Below are 25,141 nucleotides of genomic sequence, written 5' to 3' on the forward strand. Positions count from 1 at the left end.
ATATATAAATGATTCGGAGGATAAAGTAAGTGGTCTGATTAATAAGTTTGCAGATTACATAAAGCTTGGGGGAGCTGTGGATAGTGAGGAGGATTGCCAAAGAATACAGTAGGATATAGATATACTGGAGATGTAGGTAGAGAAATGGCATGCGCAATTTAATCTGGACAAATGCGAGGTACAGTTGTTCTGCTATAACACATGATTCATCAGTGTGAATTGGCTATAATGAGATTGATGAATTGTGGATGTTGTTTGGATAAGGCAAACTTTCTGCTGAACAGATATAGCAGTTTTCTATTAGCAATCTTCTACAGCGCAATTTTCTATAGCACGAGGTTGCAGAGGAACACAACTGTGGCGTAATAGCAGAACAATCTGTAAGACATTTTGAAAGATCTAATGCAGGAGAACAGTACACAGTAAATGACTACCCTTAGTATCTTCAACAGATGGAGGAATCTGGACATTAGGGTCCACATATCCCTGAAAGTGGCAACACAAGTAGAAATGGTGTCAAGAAGGCCTACGGCATGCTTGCTTTCATTGTTTGGGGCTGAACAAGTCATGTTTCAGCTTTATAGAACTTTAGTTAGGCTATATTTGGAATATTGTGTAGAATTCTGGTCACCACACCACCTGAAGGATGTGGAGGCTTTGGAGGAGGGGGATACAGAAAAGATTTACCAGGATGTTGCCTAGTTTGGTGAGTATTAGCTATGAGAGATTGAACAAACTCTGTTTTCACTTGAACATCGGATGATGAGGGGCAACTTGAAAGAAGCTTGCAAAATAATGAGAGACATGGATGGAATAGATAGTTGGAGTCTTTTTTCCCAGGGTAGAAAGGTCAATTACTAGGGGACAGAGGTATGAGGTAAATGGGGATACATTTAAAGGAGGTGTGACAGGCATGAGTTTTACACCAGGGTGGTTAGTGTCTCAAAAATGTAGCCAGAGGAGGTGTTTAAGAAGCAATGTGACAGATACACAAATAGACAGGGAATAGAGGGAAATGGACTGCATCCAGGCAAAAGGTTTTTGGTTGAGAAAGGTATCATGAGTATTGCAGGCTTGATAGGCCAAAGGGCCCATTCCTGTGCTGTATTCTTTGTTCTTTGTTCAGCTCATCTTTACGATGATCTGACTGGTTGATATGGATGTGGGAGCTAATTTATTTTTTGAAATGCTAATAAACAAAGACATGGTTTAAAAAGCGAACAATTGGCATGCTGTGCAATTGATGTGAAGGCTTGGTGAAAATGGACAGGTTGCCTCCTCTGTAGTAACTTACTGGATTCACAGTGAGTACAATACCAACAAGGGAATGAGTGGTCAATGAAAAGGTTGCGACTTTGCTACAATACATCAATCTGAAACCAAGGACGCAAAGAGTGTTTGAAGCCTTGTGTTGGTCTTGACATAAAGCATTCATTTACAAATAGAGCCTCAGTGGCAAAATGTGAAAGGTTCACTTACATTTTCAGTAGCTGAAACACTCGCAATGTAATTGTTCAGAGCAGCATTTCCTCTGATGCACTACACAGAATTGTGTAGAATATACAATACAGAAACAGGACATTTAGTTCAACACTAAACTTCTCCCACTCTTTTTACTCCATCTAGACTGACACATCATTGCAGTATTGGTGGAGTGCTGCACTGTCAGAGAGGCCACCTTCCGGATGAGACAATAAACCGAGGCCCCATTTCAGCAGGACATAATAGAATTGAAGATTTGAAAAAGCGTTCTCTCCAGCATCATGGTCAGTACCAAGTACTGAAACAACATCAATAAAGAATAGATTTTTTGGTTATTATCACATTGGTGTTTATGAGAGCTTCTTCTGCTGTGTTTCCTGCGTTACATTACTGACTGCACTACAAAATATATTTCATCAGACGTGAAGCTCCTCAGGATGTCCTGACTTTGCGAAAGGTGTTCTAACAATCCTGTCTGATTTTCCTTTATTGAATGTCACCAGTTTCCCTCTGCAAAAAATGCATCACATCAGTGGAAATGAGTTCTGCAAAAAGAACAGTTCATTACCTGTACCAAAGCTCTCCTCTCCACAAAGGGAACACTTCCCAGCATCCATCAAATTCCCAAAGAATTTCCAGCCTGTCGGAGTTTCATATACAGGAATCTTCATGACTTTTCCTACCCTATGAAAATAAAATGAGCATGTTTGTTTAAGTAAATGGACTGAACACGCGACTTAGAAGGTTGTGGGTTCGAGTCCCACTTCAGACAATCTAAGCTGGCATTCCCTTTGCTTTATTGAGGCTGTGCTGAACGTTTGGAGGTGACGGTTTTTGGTTGAGGCATTGAACTGAGCTCTGTTGCAGACATAAAAGACCCAATGGATGCTGTTTTGAAGTAGAGCACGAAGTTCTTTCTGATATCTGACCAATATGTATCCCTCACACACTATCACTAAAAACAGATTATCCATTCATTATCACGTTGTATTATGTGGGATCACGCTGTGCGAAAATTAATCACCGTAGGTCCATCAATACAACAGTGACCACACTTCAAAAGTGCTTCACTATCTGTAGTACGTTTTGAGATGGCCTCAGGTTGTGAAAGGCGCAATATAATTGGAAATCCTATTATCATAATGTCTTCCTAAGAAGCAAAAGACTGAATTTTCATGAGGGCTGATTCAGGAAACCTTGCAAATTTGTCTTGCTTAGTAAAAGGCCCCTGTATGCTAGATTTTCATTCCACACATCAAAGGTAGGATGGAGTTGGGCCCACCACATTCAAAGGCAGGCCCAAAGCAGCTCTGCAAGTGAACGGTTATTCAGACCGGTAGGCTGAAGTGCCCACCTCTGTTTATTAAATCAGCCAATTTTAATTACAGTGTTAGGCCCTCACTCATTCAACCCCTGCATTTTTCATCTAAACCCATGCCTTTCATGTGCCCTTCATTCCCCCAATTAATGCCCATACATCTTCCATTCCCTCCCCCCCCCCCCACCCCCCCACCACAACCCCACCCCCACCATTCCCTTCCATGCTCCCACTTCATCCTCCATATTTTTTCACCAGTATCCACAATGGGCAAATCTCAGGATCTCTTTGAAACAGATGTTAACAAAAATAAACTTCTAACAATCTAAGCTCATTCAAAGTCACTACACTGAAAAAATTCTTATTTAAGAAGGCAATAAAAAATCCCTTGTTTGGTCAATCTGTTGTAAAAAGAAACAAACATCTAGATCAGTAACTACAGCAAAGGCTATTCTTTTAATAAACTCTGGCAACTGTTTGTCAAAATGTTTCATTCTGGATCTTTTAATACCCAACGAAGCATTCATAATGCACTCAACTATCACTACACAAGTTCTCAGGCAGTGTTTTCTTCAGTTTTGGATGGATAAGAACATGCTTATTAATATGAAACTAGCTGTAATTTATCTTAGGCTTGTACAATACTGGTCAACCTATATATGTCGGATAGAGTCTTATAATGTTGCAGTTGAAAACACATCTAACTTGTAATACAGCATCCAACCACAGCAACAGAAAGTTTTTTTTTAACTACAGAGTCTGTCAAATGAAAGAGTTTTTATTTTGGTTTCCCATTTCAGAGTTGGACTGAAGTGTCTATTTTCATGCTATATAACTCAATGGCTCTCTGACTGGGATTTCCTATGTGTTTTGCACATGCTCTGACAAGTTGTGAAACACATCTACTAAAAGAAGGGAATGGACTACACTAAAATTACGGGGACGTGTGAACTGCTCAACCCTTGCAATGGAGTTGGCAAGTCATGGAGTGTTGTGTGAAGGACTACTGTCCACACTGTTAACTCACACTGGAAAAAATTGTCAGAAAGAGGAATAAGGGCAAGAATTCTGGAATCTAGTGCCTGTAAACCAATGTTGCTCTAACTCTGCAAACATCCGGGCCAATAAGTATGGGAAGATGATGTTCTATCCGATTCCATGCTCCGTAGGACTAGGGCCGGGTCTTAGAGTTCTCTCTTTTTTTTAAGCAAAGTGATGTTTGCACTAACAGTTACAATGGCAGCAACAGTTTAAATTCTCCATACCTGTAACATTAAGCATACTATGAAACAAGAATTTGCAAGCTAAGGTTAACAAACCTGTACACTTATCGTACTGGCTAATAAATTAGCACTACCATGTTATAGATGCATGGCTGACGCAGACTCTCTCCACTGTGTATATTGTTGTACTACATTCAGTTCTGGACACCAGACCTGAAGATTGTACTAGCCTTGGAGAGAGTGTAGTGCAGATTCACCAGAATGTTACCAGAGCTACAAGAATTATGATAACAGGTTGCTTAGACGAAGGTTACTTTCTATTGAACAGAGAAGATTAAGGGGTGATCTAACTGAGGTGTACAAGACGATTAGGAGAAAATGAGGAATGCAGATGCTGGAGGTCAGAGTCGAGAGTGTGATGCTGGAAAAGCACAGCGGATCAGGCAGCATCCGAGGAGCAGGAGAATTGACGTTTCGAGCATATGCCCATCATCAGGAATGAGGCGGCTTATGTCCGGAACGTCGATTCTCCTGCTCCTTGGAAGCCTCATTCCCGATGAAGGGCTTATCTCCGAAATGTCGATTCTCCTAATCCTCAAATGCTGCCTGATCTGCTGTGCTTTTCCAGCACCACACTCTCGAATCTGTATAAGAAGATTGAAAGATTTGGTAGGCTAGTTAAAGAAGGATATTTCTTCTAGTGGGGGAATCCAGTACAAGAGGGCAGAACCTCAACATTTGAGCAAGGCTATTTGGGGAAGTATCAGGAAGAACTTCTTCACATCAAAGACAGTGGAGGTCTGAAACTCCATTTCCATAAAAACGTTGTTGAAGCAAGGGATCAGTGGAAAATGAAATTGACAGATTTTTAGAAGCCAATGTGATTATAGTTTCTGGATCCAAGATAGAGTTAAGATGCAGATCAGCCATGACCAAACTGAATAGAAGAACTGATTAAAAAGGTTGAAAGACTTCTTCTGCTCCTCGGTGTGCACCCCTCTAGAAGCATGGAATTGGTATCCCTTTTCTTTATTTTGCTATCACAGAGGTATTATTCAAGGAAACATCTCTTTATCTGCACCAAATGTATCTGGGATCGGAAATTCTGGTGATGAATACTCTGCTCAATAAAAGGGATTTTCCACTGTGAATTTCCAGTGTGCACAGTCATGATGCTTCTCAGGTTTTGAGTCATTCTTTCCAGAAGGCCTTTATTCCCTGTGCTGTTGTCAGAAGTCTGTTTTTAAAAGTTTTGTGATGAATACAACTCAGATTATCCTGAGGAACCCAAATTCTAACACCCCATTCATAGAGTCATAGAGATGTACAGCATGGAAACAGACCCTTCGGTCCAACCTGTCCATACCGACCAGATATCCCAACCCAATCTAGTCTCACCTGCCAGCACCCAGCCCTTATCCCTCCAAACCCTTCCTATTCATATACCCATCCAAATGCCTCTTAAATGTTGCAATTGTACCAGCCTCCACCACTTCCTCTGGCAGCTCATTCCATACACGTACCACCTTCTGTGTGAAAACATTGCCCCAGAGGTCTCTTTTGTATCTTTCCCCTCTCATCCTAAACCTATGCCCTCTAGTTCTGTACTCCCCGAGCCCAGGGAAAAGACTTTGTCTATTTATCCTATCCATGCCCCTCATAATTTTGTAAGTCTCTATTAGGTCACCCCTCAGCCTCCAACGCTCCAGGGAAAACAGCCCCAGCCTGTTCAGCCTTTCCCTATAGGCTGAACAAATCATCCAACCCTGGCAACATCCTTGTAAATTTTTTCTGAACCTTTTCAAGTTTCACAACATCTTTCCGATAGGAAGGAGACCAGAATTACATGCAATATTCCAACACTGGCCTAGCCAATGTCCTGCAACAATATAGCTGCAACATGACTTCCCAACTCCTGTACTCAAAACTCTGACCAATAAAAGAAAGCATACCAAACACCTTCTTCACTATCTTATCTACCTGCGACTCCACTTTCAAGGAGCGATGAACCTGCACTCCAAGGTCTCTTTGTTCAACAACACTCCCTAGGACCTTACTATTAAGTGTATAAGTCCTACTAAGATTTGCTTTCCCAAAATGCAGCACCTTGCATCTATCTGAATTAAACTCCATCTGCCACTTCTGAGCCCATTGGCCCATCTGGTCCAGATCCCGTTGTAATCTGAAGTAACCCTCTTTGCTGTCCACTACACCTCCAATTTTGGTGTCATCTGCAAACTTACTAACTGTACCTCTTATGCTCGCATCCAAAACATTTATATAAATGACAAAAAGTTGAGGATCCAGCACCGATGCTTGTGGCACTCTACTAGTCACAGGCCTCCAGTCTGAAAAACAACCCTCCACCACCACCCTCTGTCTTCTACCTTTGAGCCAGTTCTGTATCCAAATGGCTAGTTTTCCCTGTATTCCATGAGATCTAACCTTGCTAATCAGTCTCCCATGGGGAACCTTGTTGAATGCCTCACTGAAGTCCAAATAGATCACATCTACTGCTCTGCCCTCATCAATCCTCTGTGTTACTTCCTCAAAAAACTCAATCAAGTTTGTGAGACATGACTTCCCACGCACAAAGCCATGTTGACTATCCCTAATCAGTCCTTGCCTTTCCAAATACATGTACATCTTGTCCCTCGGGATTCCCTCTAACAACTTGCCCACCACCGATGTCAGGCTCACTGGTCTATAGTTCCCTGGCTTGTCCTCACCACCTTTCTTAAACAGTGGCACCACGTTAGCCAACCTCCAATCTTCCGACACCTCACCTGTGACTATCAATGATACAAATATCTCAGCAAGAACCCCAGCAATCACTTCTCTAGCTTCCCACAGAGCTCTAGGGTACACCTGATCAGGTCCTGGGGATTTATCCATCTTTACCCATTTCAAGACATCCAGCACTTACTCCTTTGTAAGATGGACATTTTGCAAGATGTCACCATCTATTTCCCTACAGTCTATATCTTCCACATCCTTTTCTACAGTAAATTTTGGTGCAAAATCTCATTTAGTATCTCCCCCATTTTCAGCAGCTCCACACAAAGGCTGCCTTGCTGATCTTTGAGGGGCCCTATTCTCTCCCTAGTTACTCTTTTGTCCTAAATGTATTTGTAAAAAGTCTTTGGATTCACCTTAATTCTATTTGCCAAAGCTATCTCAGATCCCCTCTTGCCCTCCTGATTTCCCTCTTAAGTATACTCCTACTTCCTTTATACTCTTCTAAGGATTCACTTGATCTATCTGTCAATACCTTACATATGCTTCCTTCTTTTTCTTAACCAAACCCTCAATTTCTTTAGTCATCCAGCAATCCCTGTACCTACCAGCCTTCCCTTTCACCCTAACAGGAATATACTTTCTCTGGATTCTCGTTATCTCATTTCTGAAGTCTTCCCATTTTCCAGCCATTCCTTTACCTGCGAACATTTGCCCCCAGTCAGCTTTCGAAAGTTCTTGCCTAATACCATCAAAATTGGCCTTTCTCCAATTTAGAACTTCAACTTTTAGATCTGGTCAATCCTCTTCCATCATTATTTTAAAACTAATAGAATTATGGTTGCTGGCCCCAAAGTGCTCCCCCACTGACACCTCAGTCAGCTGCCCTGCCTTATTTCCCAAGAGTAGGTCAAGTTTTGCACCTTCTCTAGTAGGTACATCCACGTACTGACTCAGAAAATTGTCTTGTACACACTCAACAAATTCCTCTCCATCCAAACTCTTAACACTATGGCAGTCCCAGTCTATGTTTGGAAAGTTAAAATCCCCTACCATAACTACCCTATTATTGTTACAGATAGCTGAGATCTCCTTACAAGTTTGTTTCTCAATTTCCCTCTGACTATTGGGGGGGGGTCTATAATACAATCCCAATAAGGTGATCATCCCTTTCTTATTTCTCAGTTCCACTCAAATAACTTCCCTGGATGTATTTCTGGGAATATCCTCCCTCAGCACAGCTGTAATGCTATCCCTTATCAAAAATGCCATTCCCCCTCCTCTCTTGCCTCCCTTTCTATCCTTCCTGTAGCATTTGTATCCTGGAACATTAAGCTACCAGTCCTGCACATCCCTGAGCCATGTTTCTGTAATTGCTATGATATCTCAGTCCTATGTTCCTAACCATGCCCTGAGTTCATCTGCCTTCCCTGATAGGCCCCTTGCATTGAAATAAATGCAGTTTAATTTATTAATCCTACCTTGTCCCCGCCTGCCCTGACTGTTTGACTCACTTCTGTTCTCAACTGTACCAGTCTCAGATTGATCTCTTTCCTCAGTTTCTCCCTGGGTCCCACCCCCCCACCTTACTAGTTTAAATCCTCCCAAGCAGCTTTAGCAAATTTCCCTGCCAGTATATTAGTCCCCTTCCAATTTAGGTGCAATCTGTCCTTCTTCTACCCCAAAAGAGATTCCAATGATCCAAAAATGTGAATCCTTCTCCCATACACCAGCTCCTCAGCCATGCATTCATCTGCTCTATCCTCCTATTCCTGCCCTCACTAGCTCGTAGCATTGGGAGTAATCCAGATATTACTATTCTCAAGGACCTCCTTTTTAAATGTCTACCTAACTCTCTGTAATCTCCCTTCAGAATCTCAACCTTTTCCCTTCCTATGTCACAAACATCTGATTGAAAATAAATCACAGATTAAAATTTCTCTGGAGACAGAGCAATCAAACATTTGGGCTTGATATGCACACTCTCTAGTCTTGCAATACTTCTTGACCATTCTTTGTAGCTGTTTTGTTTTAGCAAGACAGCAACCAAAGTCTTTAGATCCTATCCTCAATGCAAATTCCATTCTCCTTTAAAGTAACCATCTCAGGCCAAAAGACACTGTCTCTAACTACTCTGTCCCCAAATTGATCTTCCAACTTTATATCCTCATCTGATCTTTGCAGCATCTATTTGGTTTACTTCAGCTTATTTCCTATTGAACCTTCATCAGTGAATCTGCCATCTCCAGACAACATGGGCTGTGTTTAGTGGAGGTGACAGGGGTCTCGCATGCTGTCTGGCAAGCAAGAACCCATGCTGGCTCTTTTCAGAAAAGCATATCACATCAAGTATCGATCAGGCAGACCTACTGTGGAATTCCCGTCTGATCCAATTGGAGGCCATCAGCTTTTACTTGCACAGTAGTGTCAAAGATAAGGCTGTGACTACACGAGTCAGAGGCCCAGAATTGGCAATAAACCAAGGCATAGGTCAGGGCTGGTGAAAAATCCCGGGGTGAATGTCCCAAGTTGTGAGGGATTCAGTGGCAAGGACACAGTGGTGACTTTCAAGCACCCTCCCTCCCCAACTTCCGAATTCCACGTCTCTCCATCAGCAATTTGAATGACAGAATCCCCTAGCAACAGGGTCTGTTTTTCAGGCTTCACACCCTACTGCTGAATGAATAGGAACAGGATGAGGCTATAAATTTGGCATTAAGTACCCACTTGTGTGTCTCAATTTCTAAATTTGTGGATAATGTCAAATTGGGAGGGCATGGTCAAGACTGAGGAGGATTCCAACAAATTACGTGAATCTGCATACAGTTGGCAAATTAATTCCAACACACAAATGTGTGAGGGATTGCATTTTGATGCAAAAATGAGGAATTCATTGACTACTTGGAAAATCAGACTCTTAATGGAACAGAACGGTGAGGAGATTTATGAGTACAAGTACACAGATCATTGAAACAAGCAACACTAGTTAAAAGGCTAGTAAAAGAAATTAAGCCTAAGTGTGATTTCTAGAGGGATTGAATCGAAAAATAGAGAAATAAGTGCTAAATCTGTATTGCACTGTATCCGGAGTTCTGTGTCATGTGTTTTGAACTCCATATTACAAAAAGAGTACAAAGACACTGGAGAGTAACTCATCTCTTGACTCTCCAAAGCTAGTCCAACATCTAGAAGCCACAACTCATGAACTTTTAACACTTGCCTGGATGAGCACAGCTTCAACAAAACTCATGAAGCCCAAAATCATCTGGGACAAAGCAGCTCACTTGATTGGCAATCCATCCACCACCATCAACATTCACTCCCTCCACCATCATACACTTTGTAACAGCAAGAAATACGAATATTGCTTCCCATTGTGGAAGAGACTGGAATTTGCAGAGACGTAATTTTTACAATAAAGGTGTCTCCAATTTAAAAGGGAAACCGAGGATAACTTTTTTTCCCTCAGACGGAACTTGCTTTCTCAGAAAGCACTGGAGGAAGAGTTATTTGAGAAACTTTAAGGCAGTGGTGGATAGATTCTTGGCTTACAAGGGAGTCAGTGGCTGGCAGTGGTAAGCAGGAATGTGAAATTGAGGTCACAATCAGATCAGCCATGAACTTATTGAATGACAGAAAAAGCTAGAGGGGTCAAATGGCCTAATCATGCTCCTATATTTTATATTTGCATGCATAAGTATAAAATGCGTTGCAGCAACTCACCAGGCCCATTTGACAGTGACTTTCAAACATGGGGTCTGTACCCCCTGGATGGAAAGGGGAGTAGATGCAAGGGAACAACACCACCTGCAAGTTCCTCTCCAAGCCACACACCATCCTGACTTGTAAATATATCACCAGTCCATCACTGTTGCTGGGCCAAAATCATAGAACCCCCTTTCCTAATAACACAGTGGCAATCCACATGGTTGCATTGATTCAAAAAGGAAGCTCAGCACTAATCTTTCAACCGCAAATAGGGATGGGCAAAATTTGCTGGGCTGCCCATACCCCATGAAAGAGTAAAAAAAAGAAAATGGCAGCCATGATTTCAGCCACACTAAACTCTGGAATTCCCCACTTAACTTCACCAGCTCTTTCAATTCCTTCAAGGCACACCCTATAACTGACTTCTTGACCTAACTTTTCAACACCTGTCCTGAGTATCTCATTATGTATCTTGGTGTCAAATTTTGTCTGATGATGCTTTTGTGTAACACTGTGTGAAGAAAAGTCATTGAAGGGGACAGCCTCAAAGAAGAAAAATACTTGCAAACCTCCCCCTGAATCTGGAAACAAAATTGAACAATGAATCCATCACTACTCAACCATATTGAGCGACATTCATAGAGGATCTATGCATCTGATCACTCCTTTGTCTCTCTTCACCCATAACTCTGACTAAATAATTCTGAACATTAAGTGAACAAAACTTAAATCCATCACTAAGTTAAAGTAAAGAATAAAATTTTTCTTTCCTAACTGTATATACATCTGGAATACTCTGTGCAGGTTTCATCTCCAAATCTAATGGGGGACATATTTGCTGTAGAGAGAATGAATGATCAGTAGACTTGTTCACTGGCATTAACCCCTTGTGAGGAGGCACAGAGTATACTATGACCATATTCCTTGTTGTACAGAAGAATGAAAGATTATCTCAGTAAAACATTATATTTTTAAGATGCTGTATACAGAGTAGACGCTGTGAAAATATTTCTGCTGGTAGGGGAATCCAGAACATGGAGTCATTGTCATAGAATAAGAAGTTCGTCATTTACATTGAAATGAGAAGAAATACTCAAAGGGTAGTGAATCATTGGAGTTCTCCACCTCACATAACAATGGATACTCAATCATTGAGGATACGCAAGACATAGTTTGACTGACTTCTGGGTACCACACAAATTAAGGATAATGTGGGAAGGTGAAGTTGAGGTAGAAAATCAACCAAGATCTAACTTTATTGGTGCTGTATGTTCAAAAAGTCAAATGGCCCACTCCAACTCCTTTTTCTCCTGGGCTTAGGTTCATATCATTAACTATAAATTGAATGCAATACTTACATATCAGGTTAAACCATTGTGGGAGGAAATTGAGGAAATGTGAGGCCCTTTCTAACTTGAGATGGTAGAAAAGAATGTATCATTTTATCTCTCCATAAATCAAAAAAAAAGAGGTGAAATAGTCCTCCCAGGTTCCTCCCTCAAAGGGAATAAGAACCAAAATCTGTTTCTCTTTATTTTGTTTGGACCTCCTTTGAAAAATCAGGAATGTAATCTCTGGATTTAATCTAAGCAGAGGGGTCTAATAGAGAGAGTGACAAACTAAATACAGCAAGATAATTTCTATTTGACTATGAATTGGAATTATAGTTTTAAAAGATGGAACACAATGTCTTAATTTTCCCTAAACTGTTATCTTTGTCCCCCATTCTCATTCTTCTAGAGAGTCAATGAGGTAAAGAAATCTTGTCCACAGCATACAAAGGTAATCATTCCCTTGTAACAACAGATGGAAACTGGAGCTGGAAGTAGTGGAGTGCGAGTGTGTGTGTGTGTGTGTGTGTGTGTGTGTGTTTGTTTGTGAGAGGGGGAGAGAGAGAGAGAGAGAGAGAGAAAGGTGGTATAGAAATGCAGATTGTTTCTTCCTTTCCTTCCTACAGCCACAGAAACCTAGCTGACCACTTCAGCACCAATGCAGCATAGACCTGTTCCTGTCGCATAGATCTGCCTCAGCTTCCTTTGGACTGAATGTCCATTCTTGAATGAAAATGTCAGATGGCTTACAGTAAAACGTTTTTTTCAAACTAGGGAGCAAATGTAACAATTATTTAGTAATGGTATGTGTATCATGAAATGCTACAACATAGAAGGATGCCATCCATTCCACTGTACCTAGTCTAGCCCCTTTGAAAGAGCTATTTTGTTAACCTCATCCTCCTGTGCTCAGTACATTGCACTGCAAATGTCCCTTTTCAGATGTTTATGAACTTTCACTTTTGAAGGAGTTTGAGTCCATTATACTTTCAGACCATGCTGTCCAGTTCATCATAGTTCTCTGCACAAACATATTCTTCTCATCTGCCCAGTAGTGCTTTTGCCAATTCCTTAAATCAATGTCCTTGGAATGCTGATCCTTCTTCCAATGATTTTAAACATCACACTCATAACTTTACTGAACTTTGTCAGCTGTAAAGAAAACAATCTTATTCCTTCTAGCATCTCCTTGAAACTGAAGTTCCTCAACTCTTGAACCTTGTCTGCAGCCTTTTTAAAGATTTGACATCCCCCTGAAGTGTTTTGCCTCAAATCGAACACAGTACTCCAGCAAGGCGGCTGGGTGGGGGAGGGGGGATGTGAGCGGGGGAGACCAGTGACTTGCATCAATTTAACATTACTTCTTTGATTTCATACCTTCGACCTCATGGCCCTTACAATATTTATTAATCCTGTCTATTCACACTGAGACAGCTTTGGCTAATGAACTGCAGCTAAAACTGAGACATGATTTAACTGTGTTTATTGCAGTATAAAAGTTTGCTTTGTCTCTTGCCAGGACTGTTAATCCCGGTCCATGAAAAGTGTGCATTCAAATGTCAAGCTACGATAGTCATGCTCTTCATTATATTTTAGGTTAGGCCTGCTTAACATTGTTTGGTGAAGGGAACTAGCACAAAAACTCAGTTAAACAGAGTTTTTTAAGGCAAGTGCTGATATAAGATGCTAATCAGAAAATGAATCATATTTTCAATAGTAGGGAGGTTAAAGCGAAATAGATATCCATTCAAGCAATTTTTCATTTAAAAACAGGAACTTGTGGGTAGCATGGTGGCACAGTGGCTAGCACTGTTGCCTCACAGAGACCCGGGTTCAATTCCCGCCTCAGGCGACTGACTGTGGAGTTTGCACATTCTCCCCGTGCCTGCGGGTTTCCTCCGGGTGCTCTGGTTTCCTCCCACAGTCCAAAAATGTGCAGGTTAGGTGAATTGGCCATGCTAAATTGCCCATAGTGTTAGGTGAAGGGGTAAATGTAGGGGAATGGGTCTGGGTGGGTTATGCTTCAGCGAGTCGGTCTGGACTTGTTGGGCCGAAAGGTCTGTTTCCACACTGTAAGTAAGCTAATCTAATCTAATCATATAGTACATTTAACATGTAAAGTCTCTAAGTACTTCACATGAGCATTACCAGATGACGAAAGTTGACACTGCGCCACATAAGGAGATATGAAGGCAGTTCAATCGATGAGGTAGATTTTAATGAGCAAATTAAAGGAGGAAAATGAAATAGAAAAAAATTAGGGAGGGAATTCCAGAGCTGAGACCTCAATAGCGATGAGATTGAACTGATCTATGAAGGGAGATCAGGGAAACCGCGCCTGATGAGAGGTGGTCTCATTGAAACTTAAAAAGATAGATAGGTAAGATGTTTCCACTGCTTGGGGATTCTAGAAACAGGAGGCACAAATTTAACATAAAGGGATGCCATATAGGACCATGATGAGATTTTGTTTTACTCAGGGAGTTGTGAGATTCTTTGAAACTCTCCACCCCAGAGGGCTCTGGCAGCTCAGTCATTATTATGCTTAAACTAGAGATTGGTAGATTTCTGACAACCAGTGGAGTAAAAGATTATGGAGACAGTATGGGTAAAAGACATTCAAGATTTTGATTTGCCGTGATCATTTTAAAATATGGAGTTGACCCCAATGATTTGAATAGCCTATTCCTGTTTCTACGTTCCTAAAGGCATGCTGACCCATTACTAAATCAAAAGAAATTGGAAGTTCAAAAGGATTAGAATTGAAGTGCATAGATGGGAGGAGGTTCCAGAGATGGGGAAGGCAATACTGGAGGAATTTGGACACAAGGAGAAAGTGAGGACTGCAGATGCTGGACAGTCAGAGTTGAAAAATGTGGCACTGGAAAAGCACAGCAGGTCAGTCAGCATCTGAAGAGTAGGACAATTGACATTTCGGGCATAAGCCCTTCATCTCGAATATAGAGGGGAAAGAGGGCTGACAGATAAATAGAAGGGTGGGGGTGGGATTGGGGGAAGGTGCCTGAGAAAGGGATAGGTGGATGCAGGTGGGAGGTAATTGTGATAGGTTGGTGAGGAGGGTCAATTGGATAGGTAGGAAGGAAGATGGACAGGTAGGGCTGGTCAAGAGAGCGGTGCCAAGTTGGTGGGTTAGATCTGAGGTGAGGTGGGGAGAGGGGAGATTTGAAAACTGGTGAAGTCAATGTTGATGCCGTGTGGTGGGAGGTCCCGAGGCGGAAGATGAGATGTTCTTCCTCCAGTTGCCGGATGGATTTGATTTGGCGGTGGAGGAGGCCCAACACTTGCATGTCCTTGGGGGAGTGGGAGGAAAGTTTCAGTGGTTGGCCACTGGTTTGGTGCATGTATTCCAGAGATGTCCTCTGAGCCGCTCCTCAAGTTGGCGTCCTGTCTCCCCGATGTAGAGGAGACCACAGCGAGAGCAACAGACACAATAGATGAGGTGTGTGGATTTGCAGGAAAACCTCTGCCGGATTTGAAATGCCGCTATGCCTGCCTCTTTGTAGGATATGTAGAACAGTCCAACTTCTGCAGTTACACTAGCACCATCGCCCATGTTTTCCTCTGCTACATTGATGACTGTATCGGCGCCATGTTGTGTTCTCATGAGGAGGTTGAGCAATTGATCAACTTCACCAAGACCTTCCACCCTGACTTTAGGTTCACATGGATCATCTCAGACACCTCCCTTCCCTTCCAGGACCTCTCTGTCTCTGGTGAGTGACTCAATATGGACATCTATTTCAAACTCACTGACTCTCGCAGTTACCTTGACTACACATCCTCCCATTCCACCCCCTGTAAAAATGTGATCCATTACTCCCAATTCCTCTGCCTCCACTGTATCTGTTCCTAGAAGGAACAATTTTACTCCAGGACATCCTTGATGGCCTCCTCTTTCAAGGACTGCAATTTCTCCCCCCACATGATCAACAAAGCCCTCCATTGCATCTCCTCTACTTTCTGCACCTCCGTCCTTGAACCCCACCCCTTCAACCGCAACAACGATAGAACCTCCCCTGGTCCTCACCATCCACCCCACGAATGTCTGGATGTATTGCATTATCCTCTGTCATTTCCACCACCTACAGTCAGACCCCACCACAAAAGATATATTCCCTCCCTACCTATATCTGCATTCCACAGGGACCATTCCCTTTGTGACCCCCTTGTTAGGTTCACGCTCCCCCCCACCCACCAACCCACCCTCCACACCTGGCACCTGCGCCCTTACTTCCCACTGCCTTCATCCAAGTCCCTAAAAGATTATTTCACATCTACCCACCTCATCTACTGTGACTGTTGCTCTCGATCTGGTCTCCTCTACATTGGTGAGACAGAACGCCAACTCAAGGAACAGTCTAGGGAACATCTCTGCACCAATCAACCCCAGCACCCTGTGGCCAACCACTTCAACTCCCCTTCCCACTCCCACAAACACATGCAAGTCCTGGGCTTTCTCCACCGCTAAACCAAAGCCATCTACCAATTGGAGAAAGAATGTCTCAGGATCCTCCAACCACACAGCAACAACATTGAATTCACCAGTTTCCAAATCTCCCCTCCCCCCACCTCATCCCAGATCCAAACCTCCAACTCAGCATGGCCCTTTTGACTTGTCCTACCTGTTCATCTTCCTTTCCACCTATCTGCTCCACCCTCCCCACCAACCTATCACAATTATCTCCCACCTGCATCCACCTATCGCCTTCACATCTACCTTCCCCCAGCCCATCCTCACTCCTCTATTTATCTCTTAGCCCCCTTCCCCCTCCATATTCCTGATGAAGGGTTATGCCCGAAACGTCAATTCTCCTGCTCCTCAGATGCTGCCTGACCTGCTGTACTTTTCCAGTGCCACACTTTTTGAATTTTGACATAAGAATAAAGAATTTAAAATGGATCCATTGCCAGATCAGCAGCAAATGCAAAATGTTAGCATGGTTGTTAATTATGCATTTTTGTAGATGTGCAATTGTACATATTTATGTTTAATAGTACATAACTATTAATAGTGGGCAAATGCTAATTGCAGATTCATTCATTCCCCTGCAAATAGGAACAAATTAAAACAGGAATTGTTGAACCACAAGGTACACGTTTGTAATGTCAAAAATCGTTATGAGAATGCCTAAAGATTTGCTCTACCGCTGGGCTTTCTGGAGTGGAATAATTGTGCAAGTTCAAATACAAGTAGTAAAGTTTTGCATGCCTCAAGTTTATGTTCTGAAAAACTGAAAGGCAAAAATATCGTTATCTCATGGATACAGTAATTTGGAAAAACAGCACACTTTTCTTGCAACAATGGCTCTGAAAAATTGAAGCATTTGAATTGAAGCTCAACTATGAAACACTTCCTAAAATCATACCTGTTCTCACTTTTCCCCTCTATTACATGAATTGGCTCTGTCGATATTCTGAGTTGACATTGCTTCTGGCTAATAATTGTATGTGAGGTTTAGAACTGACTTCCTGCAAAATCCTTCACCATCATCGCGCTGCATCAAAGGCATTTAATAAAAACCAGCTGAGAAATATTCATAAGAACTGTAAAGGACAGAAAGTTAACTTGACTATGACTTTAGCTTTCCCACTCTGTTCATGGTGGTATTAGGGGAAAAAAGTTGAATTAACACAATCCAGTGATTTTAAAATGTGCTTTAAAGTGCCAAGGCATATTCAGACCTGCATCCCTTTAAGTTTAATCAATCATTTACGTAGCCACAATCCAATCTGGTTAGTTTATTCTGACCCCTAACTTCTTCCTTGTTATTAGCATTTCTTGAAGCGTATTATCATTGGTAGTCTGGGGACATTGCTTCTATAATCTGAGATGCATTTGCTTTCAATTTACTGCATTTGAGGAACATGTAGAAAGGAAGGCCTATAATTGATTCAAAAATGATAATGGAGGAGTCAGCCATTTGGGCCCACTCTATCATTCACTAAGATCATGGTCGACATGGTTGTGACCAAATTCCACTGTCCTGCCAACCCCATTAACTTACATTCCTTCTCAATGAAGGATTCTTCCACCTCAGCCTCGAGCATATTCAATAATTCAGCCTCCACTGCTCTCGAGGCAGAAAATTCCAAAGATGAATGACCCTCTGAGAAAAGAAATTCCTCCTCATCACGACCTTAAATGGGAGGCTTCCTTCTTCTGAAATTGTGCCGTCTCGTTCAGGATGGCCTCAGGAAGATTATGTCATTTATTTTTCTTCTATCAGATGAAGTAAATGGGATGAAGGTGATTTTTTTTATTATTGATGTCGTTATGTTAGTATTAGCAAGGGAACTTTTCATCCCACAAGGAGAGGCAGAAGAAAAGACACAAAGAAATGGAGAAAGGAACAGAAGGAGGTATAGTTTCTGAGATAGAAAAAAAAAACAAGAGAGAGAAAGATGTAGAAAGAGAGAGAGAGATAAAGTCCAGAACTAGAGGGCATAGGTTTAGAGTGAGAGGGGAAAGATTTAAAAGGGACCTAAGGGGCAACTTTTTCATGCAGAGGGTGTTGTGTGTATGGAATGAGCTGCCAGATGAAGTGGTGGAAGCTGATACAATTACAGCATTTATGGGTACATGAATAGGAAGGTTTAGAGGAATGTGGGCCAAGTGCTGGCAAATGGGGTAAGATTAATTTAGGATGTCCGATTGGTACAGATGAGTTGGACTTAAGGATTTGTTTCCATGCTGTACACCTCTATGACTCTAGGTACAAAGGTGGAGATAAATAGTGAGATGGAAAAAGAGAAAGAAATATATTGAGCCGACAAAAGGAAATACAGAGAGATAGAAGAAACAGGGAGCAGATTGCCAGAGGAGTACTATCAAACCCTGCCAGCCTAGTCTGAAGTTTCCACCTCGGTCAGTGCTATCTACAGCATACAGAATAACAACCAGCAATGTAGAAAGCTCATCACTTTCTCCAATCCACCAGAGTTAGGGCCACATCCTTCTCTTTGCTGCCTCACCTTCGCTCGATCAGTGCACTGCACACACCAAGGTTCCTTCCAAACCACCCTCAGTATTGGCACCAACCTCTTTCTTCATCACTCTGCCCCCTCAGGCTCCCACAGCACCCACCCTGAGTGTCCTCTTTCCTGCCTCCTCAATCCCTTGGAAACACCTCACCACCTTTCCCCACATACACCGGCACTAAGAAGTGCGCCACCTGCTGTCATCTCACTCTTCCACCCCCAAAGTCTTCTCATTACAGGAAAAGACAGCTCATTAAAGAGCAGAGAGAGCTGGTGTTGGGAAGATGGTGGTGGTGGTATTGGTGGGGGAAGAGTGGAATACTGCCCGACTTCTGTGTCCTTACCCACGAAGAGGAGAGAATCTTGGCCCTCACGGGAGAGGTCCAGCTCTGCTCCTGCAGGGATGCCGAGAAGTCCATGTCCTGCCAAATGAGTAATTATCACTTTGCAATGCCACTGTTATTGTCCCAGCACAACCTCTGTTAATCTCAATCATTGCACACACCACTTCTAATCAGTGGCCGTGATGTTGTTTCTCTCATCAGTCTTGCAGGTTCTGCTAGTTTCCCTAGGAGAAACAGTCTAGTGTGGAAGAAGCTTCTCCCTGGACCTTTGAGGTTGAAAGAACCTCTGAGGATTCATTGGCAAGCCTGCCTCCTGCACATCAACCCCTCACCTGCCCTGACACTGACACCATTGAAGGGAACCGTACACGTAGAGAGTATGGGAACACATTCTGATGAGTATCACACAGTGACAACTCTGCAGCTGCCTGAGGTAGTAACACTCCAGGCTGCTGACTCTCAGAGGGCTGCCAGAGACCTCAGCATCGGGTAGGAGAGGACCCTGTGGTGTCAGTAGTCATCCCCATGTTCATGGAGGAACAGGAGCAGCAGACTGGGGTGTGCAATGTAATGGCCCTCATTGCCTGGAAGCTACAGCAGGGCAGTGAGTCATGGCAGGGTGACAGATGCCAGAGAGAGCTGAAAAATGTGTTGCTGGAAAAGCCCTGAAGAAGGGCTTATGCCCGATACGTCGATTGTCCTGCTCTTGGGATGCTGCCTGACCTGCTGCGCTTTTCCAGCAACACATTTTTCAGCTCTGATCTCCAGCATCTGCAGTCCTCACTTTCTTCTAGCTGCCAGAGAGAGCCAGACTGATCACTCGCAAGGGCAGCTGGAGCAGGCCACACACCTGCACTGCATCGCCCAGCCTCAGGACTGAAAGCATTGCGACAGAGTGATGGGGAACCCTGACCCCAGTCCAGGTGTCCCCTCCTCAGAAAGAGACAGGCTCTACCTGCAGGTAACCATAAGTCTCCCCAGTGGCATTAGTCCTAGACTGCCCTGCCCAGGACTTGCTGCTTACGGACTAACCAATGCTCACCCCCTGGACTGCAGTGGGACCCATGACCTGAGACTTTCCTCTGGTCAGACGCCTTACTCTGGCCAGTGCCCTTTCCATATGTGATATCACTCTTGACTTACTGAGCCAGGACTCCCTGACTGATGGCAGCCTCCACGCACTTTGGTGTGCACTAACCCCTAATGACTTTGGGGCATGGGGTTTGTTTGCTGGGTACACTGCTGGCACCTGGTGTGGGTGTGCAATTTATGTAGCAATCTGCCATACAGCAAGATGCGCATCTCATAGACTGAGAACTGCTGAGCAGCAAGGCAGGCTGTCTGGTTGTGTGACAGTGCTAATCGACAGCAAGGCATGAATACTGGGACCATGTAGGAAGGTGTTACATAAGCAAGTGCTATTGGAGCAAGTGAGCATCCACGAGCTGTAGTCTGGTTCAGTCTATGAGCTGGGGTCCTTTCTATGCAAACTGTCCTCATTGCAACCTTTCAATACCAATTAGAATCATAAAATCCCTATAGTGTGGAAACAGGCCTTTCAGCCCAACAAGTCCACAATTGCTGCTGAGTTCTACAATGCAAATCTGTGCTTCCAGACTATGCTGCCAGTGAATAGCAGAGTTGCCATGATATTGTGATGGGCTGCTGGTCTGGATGTCAATGTCCATGGACATTGGATGCCGCCTGTGCATCATACTCTGAGATATAGCTGCCTGGTATCCAGCAAGGAGAATGATTCAAAGTAAATGGTGAGCCAAATCTTGTTGTACTGTCTGGTTTCCCTGTTTGCAAGATTGGTAAACTGCAAGTATGAATACTAATAAGGTGAGTTGTGGAGTTAACAAGGCATTTAACAAAATTAATCACTGTAAAATGAGAACTCTCTGCTGCCTAGAAAGAATCTCATCACACTGCTTGTGAAAAACTTAAAAGATACAATGGAGGGCTTGTGTGCTGCAAAGGCAGTGTCTGGGCCAGAACGTCTGGGTAAAAGTCCCACCTGCTCCAGAGTTATGTAATAACACCCCTGAACAAGTCGATGAACAAGATCTAAAAGCTGGAGGGAGATGATCGCAATGTCGAGTTGGACCTTACTATCCTTGTCAACTGTTCCTGCCACATATCTCACTGCAGCAGATACCCTCAGACTCCTACGAAATTCTGCCTATAGACGTATAAAGAGAGCTAAATAAACTGCACTCATATAGCACCTTTTACAAAAGCCATTCCATGGAAGTCTGAATATTTTTGTCAGGAAAGGCAATAGCCAATGTGTGGACAGCAAGATCCAGTTAATCTGTGCTAATAGTGTCTATTGACAATTGATGTTGGTCAGCAAGTTTAAGGAGCTTTCTCAATCAGCAGTTACTGATGATTATTTTGCTCTTGCCATTCACACCTCCTTTAGACATAACTTCTTGCTCTTTACTTGCCCCATTAACATCTCCTTTTGCCTTGTACAATAATTCCTTTAGTTATTTATTCTTTCTTCCCTTCCACCCTGTCACTAACCTACCCTTTTGTTCCGTTGACAATTGGACATTGGTTAGCAGGTTTAGGGAACTCTATGCTCTGTAAACAATTCCATGTCACAACTTTGGAGCGTTGAAACAGATTATTATCACATTGTTGTTTGTGGGACCTTCCTGTGCACAAATTGGCTGTTGTGTTCACTTCATTACAACACTGCCTAAAAATCAAAACGTATTCCTGTGGGAGCAAAACACTTTGGGATGTCCCAAAATCGTGAAAAGTGCTAGAGATAGCAAATATCTTTAAAATTCCCATAAATTGATGTTATTTAAGGGCTTTGTGGATTTCTTTTGAATTGAGAAAAGGACTATTTATGTTCTTTTTTATTTTTAATGTAAACAAATTGAACACTTTAGTAAAATCCGATTATTGTCAAGAATATGATTCCTGACCATAGCACTCCCACTAATAAATTTCAGTTCTGTCTCTCGACAGACATTTATTTAACCAAGTAATGACTAGAGTTGCTATTGTAGCTCTGGAGAGCAGAAAACTAAGCTTTATTTGGAGCTTCAAAAATCATGTACTCTGTTTATTATCATTATATGTGTCATGTTGTATTTTCCACTTCCACCCAACAGCTCCTATGGTATTTTTTTCTTCATTTAAGAATGGGAAAGGTTCTGAGAGGCACCTTCAAATATTTTCCTGGTGCCCCTTGTTGTTTTTCTTAATCTAGAAAGCCTCCTCCAAGTTTAAGAAACCATCTGCAGCCTTTCATTGGACAGGCAACCTGTCTCCTCGTCAATTGTATTTGTCAGGGAGGGGCAGGATGAGGGGGGAAATCCCAAAGGTTGACTATTTCTCAGCATCCCACCACTCCAGGAATGTGTTGTGAAACCAGAAAGAGCTCAACTCCCATTTCCTGTCTCTCGAGGGAAAATTCAGTCCAACTTTCCATTTACACGAGGAGTTAGAGATACAAAAAAGTGGAGAGGGAGGAAAGAACAAAAGGTGGATCACGGAAGACATTAAACAACGAATAGGAAGATGGTGTAAAATGGTTGGATCACTTTCTCAATCAGCAGTTGCTTATGATTGTTTTGCTCTTGCCATTCACACCTCCTCTAGATACATCTTCTTGTTTTTTTTATTTGTCCCATTAACATCTCCTTTCGCCTTGCACTATAATTCTGTTTGCTATTTATTCTCTCTTTCCTTCGACCCTGTCACTAACCTTTCCTTTTGTTCACCCACCTCCTCCCCCAACCCACCCCATCTTCATACAGCTCCAGTTCCAGATTTTTCCTGTTTTGAGGAAATATCATTAGCATGAAATGTTACCTGTTTCTTTTTCCACAGATGTTTCTGATCTCCTGTCTGCTTCCAGCACTTTCTGCCTTTAGTTTAAACATGTATATCCAGTTAGTCAGAGAATAAAATAAGTAAATATGTAACCTTGTCTGTTTTGTAATAGTTTCTTTCTGTCTACTTTAATACTCACTGTGCCTGATTAAAGGGAAAAGGGTCTGTGGAGTTCTGTGACTGCAGAAAAATAAATCAAACTTCCTCCAATGTGCTGTCTAACATTCAGCACTGTATACAATCCCAATGTATATGCTAGTCTCCAAAGCTAAATACGGCATGTCACAGTTAGTAATAAAACAGAATGTATGACTTTCCCCAGACTCAAACTGAACAGTTGTAGTTACAAAACCAAGTTAAGTCTGTAGCAACCTCACTCCACACTGGCAGCAAGTCACTAACTATAACTATGATATGGTTACTACAATTCACAGGTTATTATCTCTTGTTACACCATTGCAGTGTAGTACAGGTACACAATTCTTTATCAGAAATTCCGAAATCTGAACTTTTTATCGTGGAGCATGGAGTGTCATTTTGGCATGCGAACAGGTGACCCAACTCCACACCCACTTGAACCACATCACTCAGATGTGATGTGGCCCAGCACTGGCAGGCATCAATTGTGTCACAGAGCTCATACTGTTCACATGTGCGTCTGCTGTTAGGTATTTTTTTTTAATTTCACTGTGAAAATGTCATTTATTCCAAAATCTGAAAAATTCCAAATTTCCATAACAACTGGCCCCAAGGATTTTGGATAAAGGATTGTGTACCTCTACTGAGAGAATGGTATACCATCAGAGACTTGGTTTGCCATCCCCTGGAAAAGGTTCTGTAGCTACTATCTGAATAAATATCAGAAGAGTTCATTGAACGTTTTCGAGACATTTTGAATTTGACCAGAGAGCAGGCTATACTAGGCCTGGTTTTGGGCAACAAGACAGGCCTTGTTCATGACTTCAAAGGTGACCTGAGGTAGCAGCAACCAAAATATGATTGAATTTTGCATTCAGCTTGCAGGAGAGAAGAGTTGGTCCAAGACTAGTATTTTAAACTTAAATAAAGGCAATTATGAAGCAATGAAAGCAAAGTTGGCTGAAGTGAACTCAAAAATTTAGATAAGGTTTAGATCAATAGAGATAAAGTGGCAGACATTTAAGGGGATATTTCAGAATGTATACGATAGATATATTCCCATAAGAAATAGGGCAGCATGGTGACACACTGCTGTCTCACAGTGCCAGGGGCCTGGGTTTGATTCCACCCTCAGGTGATTGTGTGGAGTTTGCTCATTCTTACCGTGTCCACAATGACATCCTCTGGGTGCTCTGGTTTCCGCCCACAATCCAAAGAAGAAAAAGAAATACAGGTTCGGTGGATTGGCCATGCTAAAGTGCCCATAGTGTCCAAGGATTAGCCATGGGAAATATAGTTGCAGGGATGGAGTAGGGGGTTGGTTTGGATGCAATGCTGTTTGGAGGGACTTGATGGGCCAATTGACCTCCTTTCATACTGTAGGAATTCTATGAAAACTTTCAAGGGGAGAACCCACCACTTGTGGTGAACCAAAAAAAGTTTATGCTAGTATCAAACTGAAATTAAAAAGTATCTAGTTTCATAAAGGTGGGTCAGATGATTAGACAGAGTATAAAATGCAAAGAGCAACTGAAAGATTAATAAAGGAAGAAAAATTACAGAATGACAGGCAGTAAGCCAGAAATGTAAAAGTTAGCAAGATCTTCTATGGATATTTTTAAAAATTGGTTAACAAAGTGAGTTTTGGTCTCATGGAAAGTGAAGGATTATTAAGACAAAATAATGAACTGAACCAGTGTTTTGTATTAGTCTTCATTACAGAGATTACAGGTAACATCTTCACAAAATTTGAAAGTCAGGGAGTAAAACTGAGGTAGGGACGTAATAAATTATAGGCACCCGGGGAGTGATGTTGAGTGAATTGTTAGAGCTGCAGGCTAACAAGATCACAGGTCATTCTATGGTCTTAAAAGAAGTGATTATTGAGGGAGTTGATGTATTAGATGTAATTTTCCAAAATTCACTTGATATGAAGAAGATTTCGTGAGACTAGAAGATGGAGAATGCATTGTTTAAAAATGGAGGGAGAGAGAAAGCAGGAAA

At 42.3% G+C, this 25,141-nt stretch overlaps 1 protein-coding gene across 1 annotated transcript in view; it reads right to left on the reverse strand.

Moving 5' to 3' along the window:
* pgm5 (phosphoglucomutase 5) overlaps nucleotides 1–25,141 on the reverse strand; it is a 175,745-nt gene that overhangs the window by 46,750 nt on the left and 103,854 nt on the right. The window contains exon 7 of the mRNA XM_072588634.1: nucleotides 2,051–2,166. Coding sequence (XP_072444735.1) covers nucleotides 2,051–2,166 — 116 coding nt within the window. The remainder of the gene's footprint in view (nucleotides 1–2,050; nucleotides 2,167–25,141) is intronic.

The sequence above is a fragment of the Chiloscyllium punctatum genome, chromosome 2 (genome assembly GCF_047496795.1).
Source record: "Chiloscyllium punctatum isolate Juve2018m chromosome 2, sChiPun1.3, whole genome shotgun sequence".
NCBI lineage: Eukaryota > Metazoa > Chordata > Chondrichthyes > Orectolobiformes > Hemiscylliidae > Chiloscyllium > Chiloscyllium punctatum.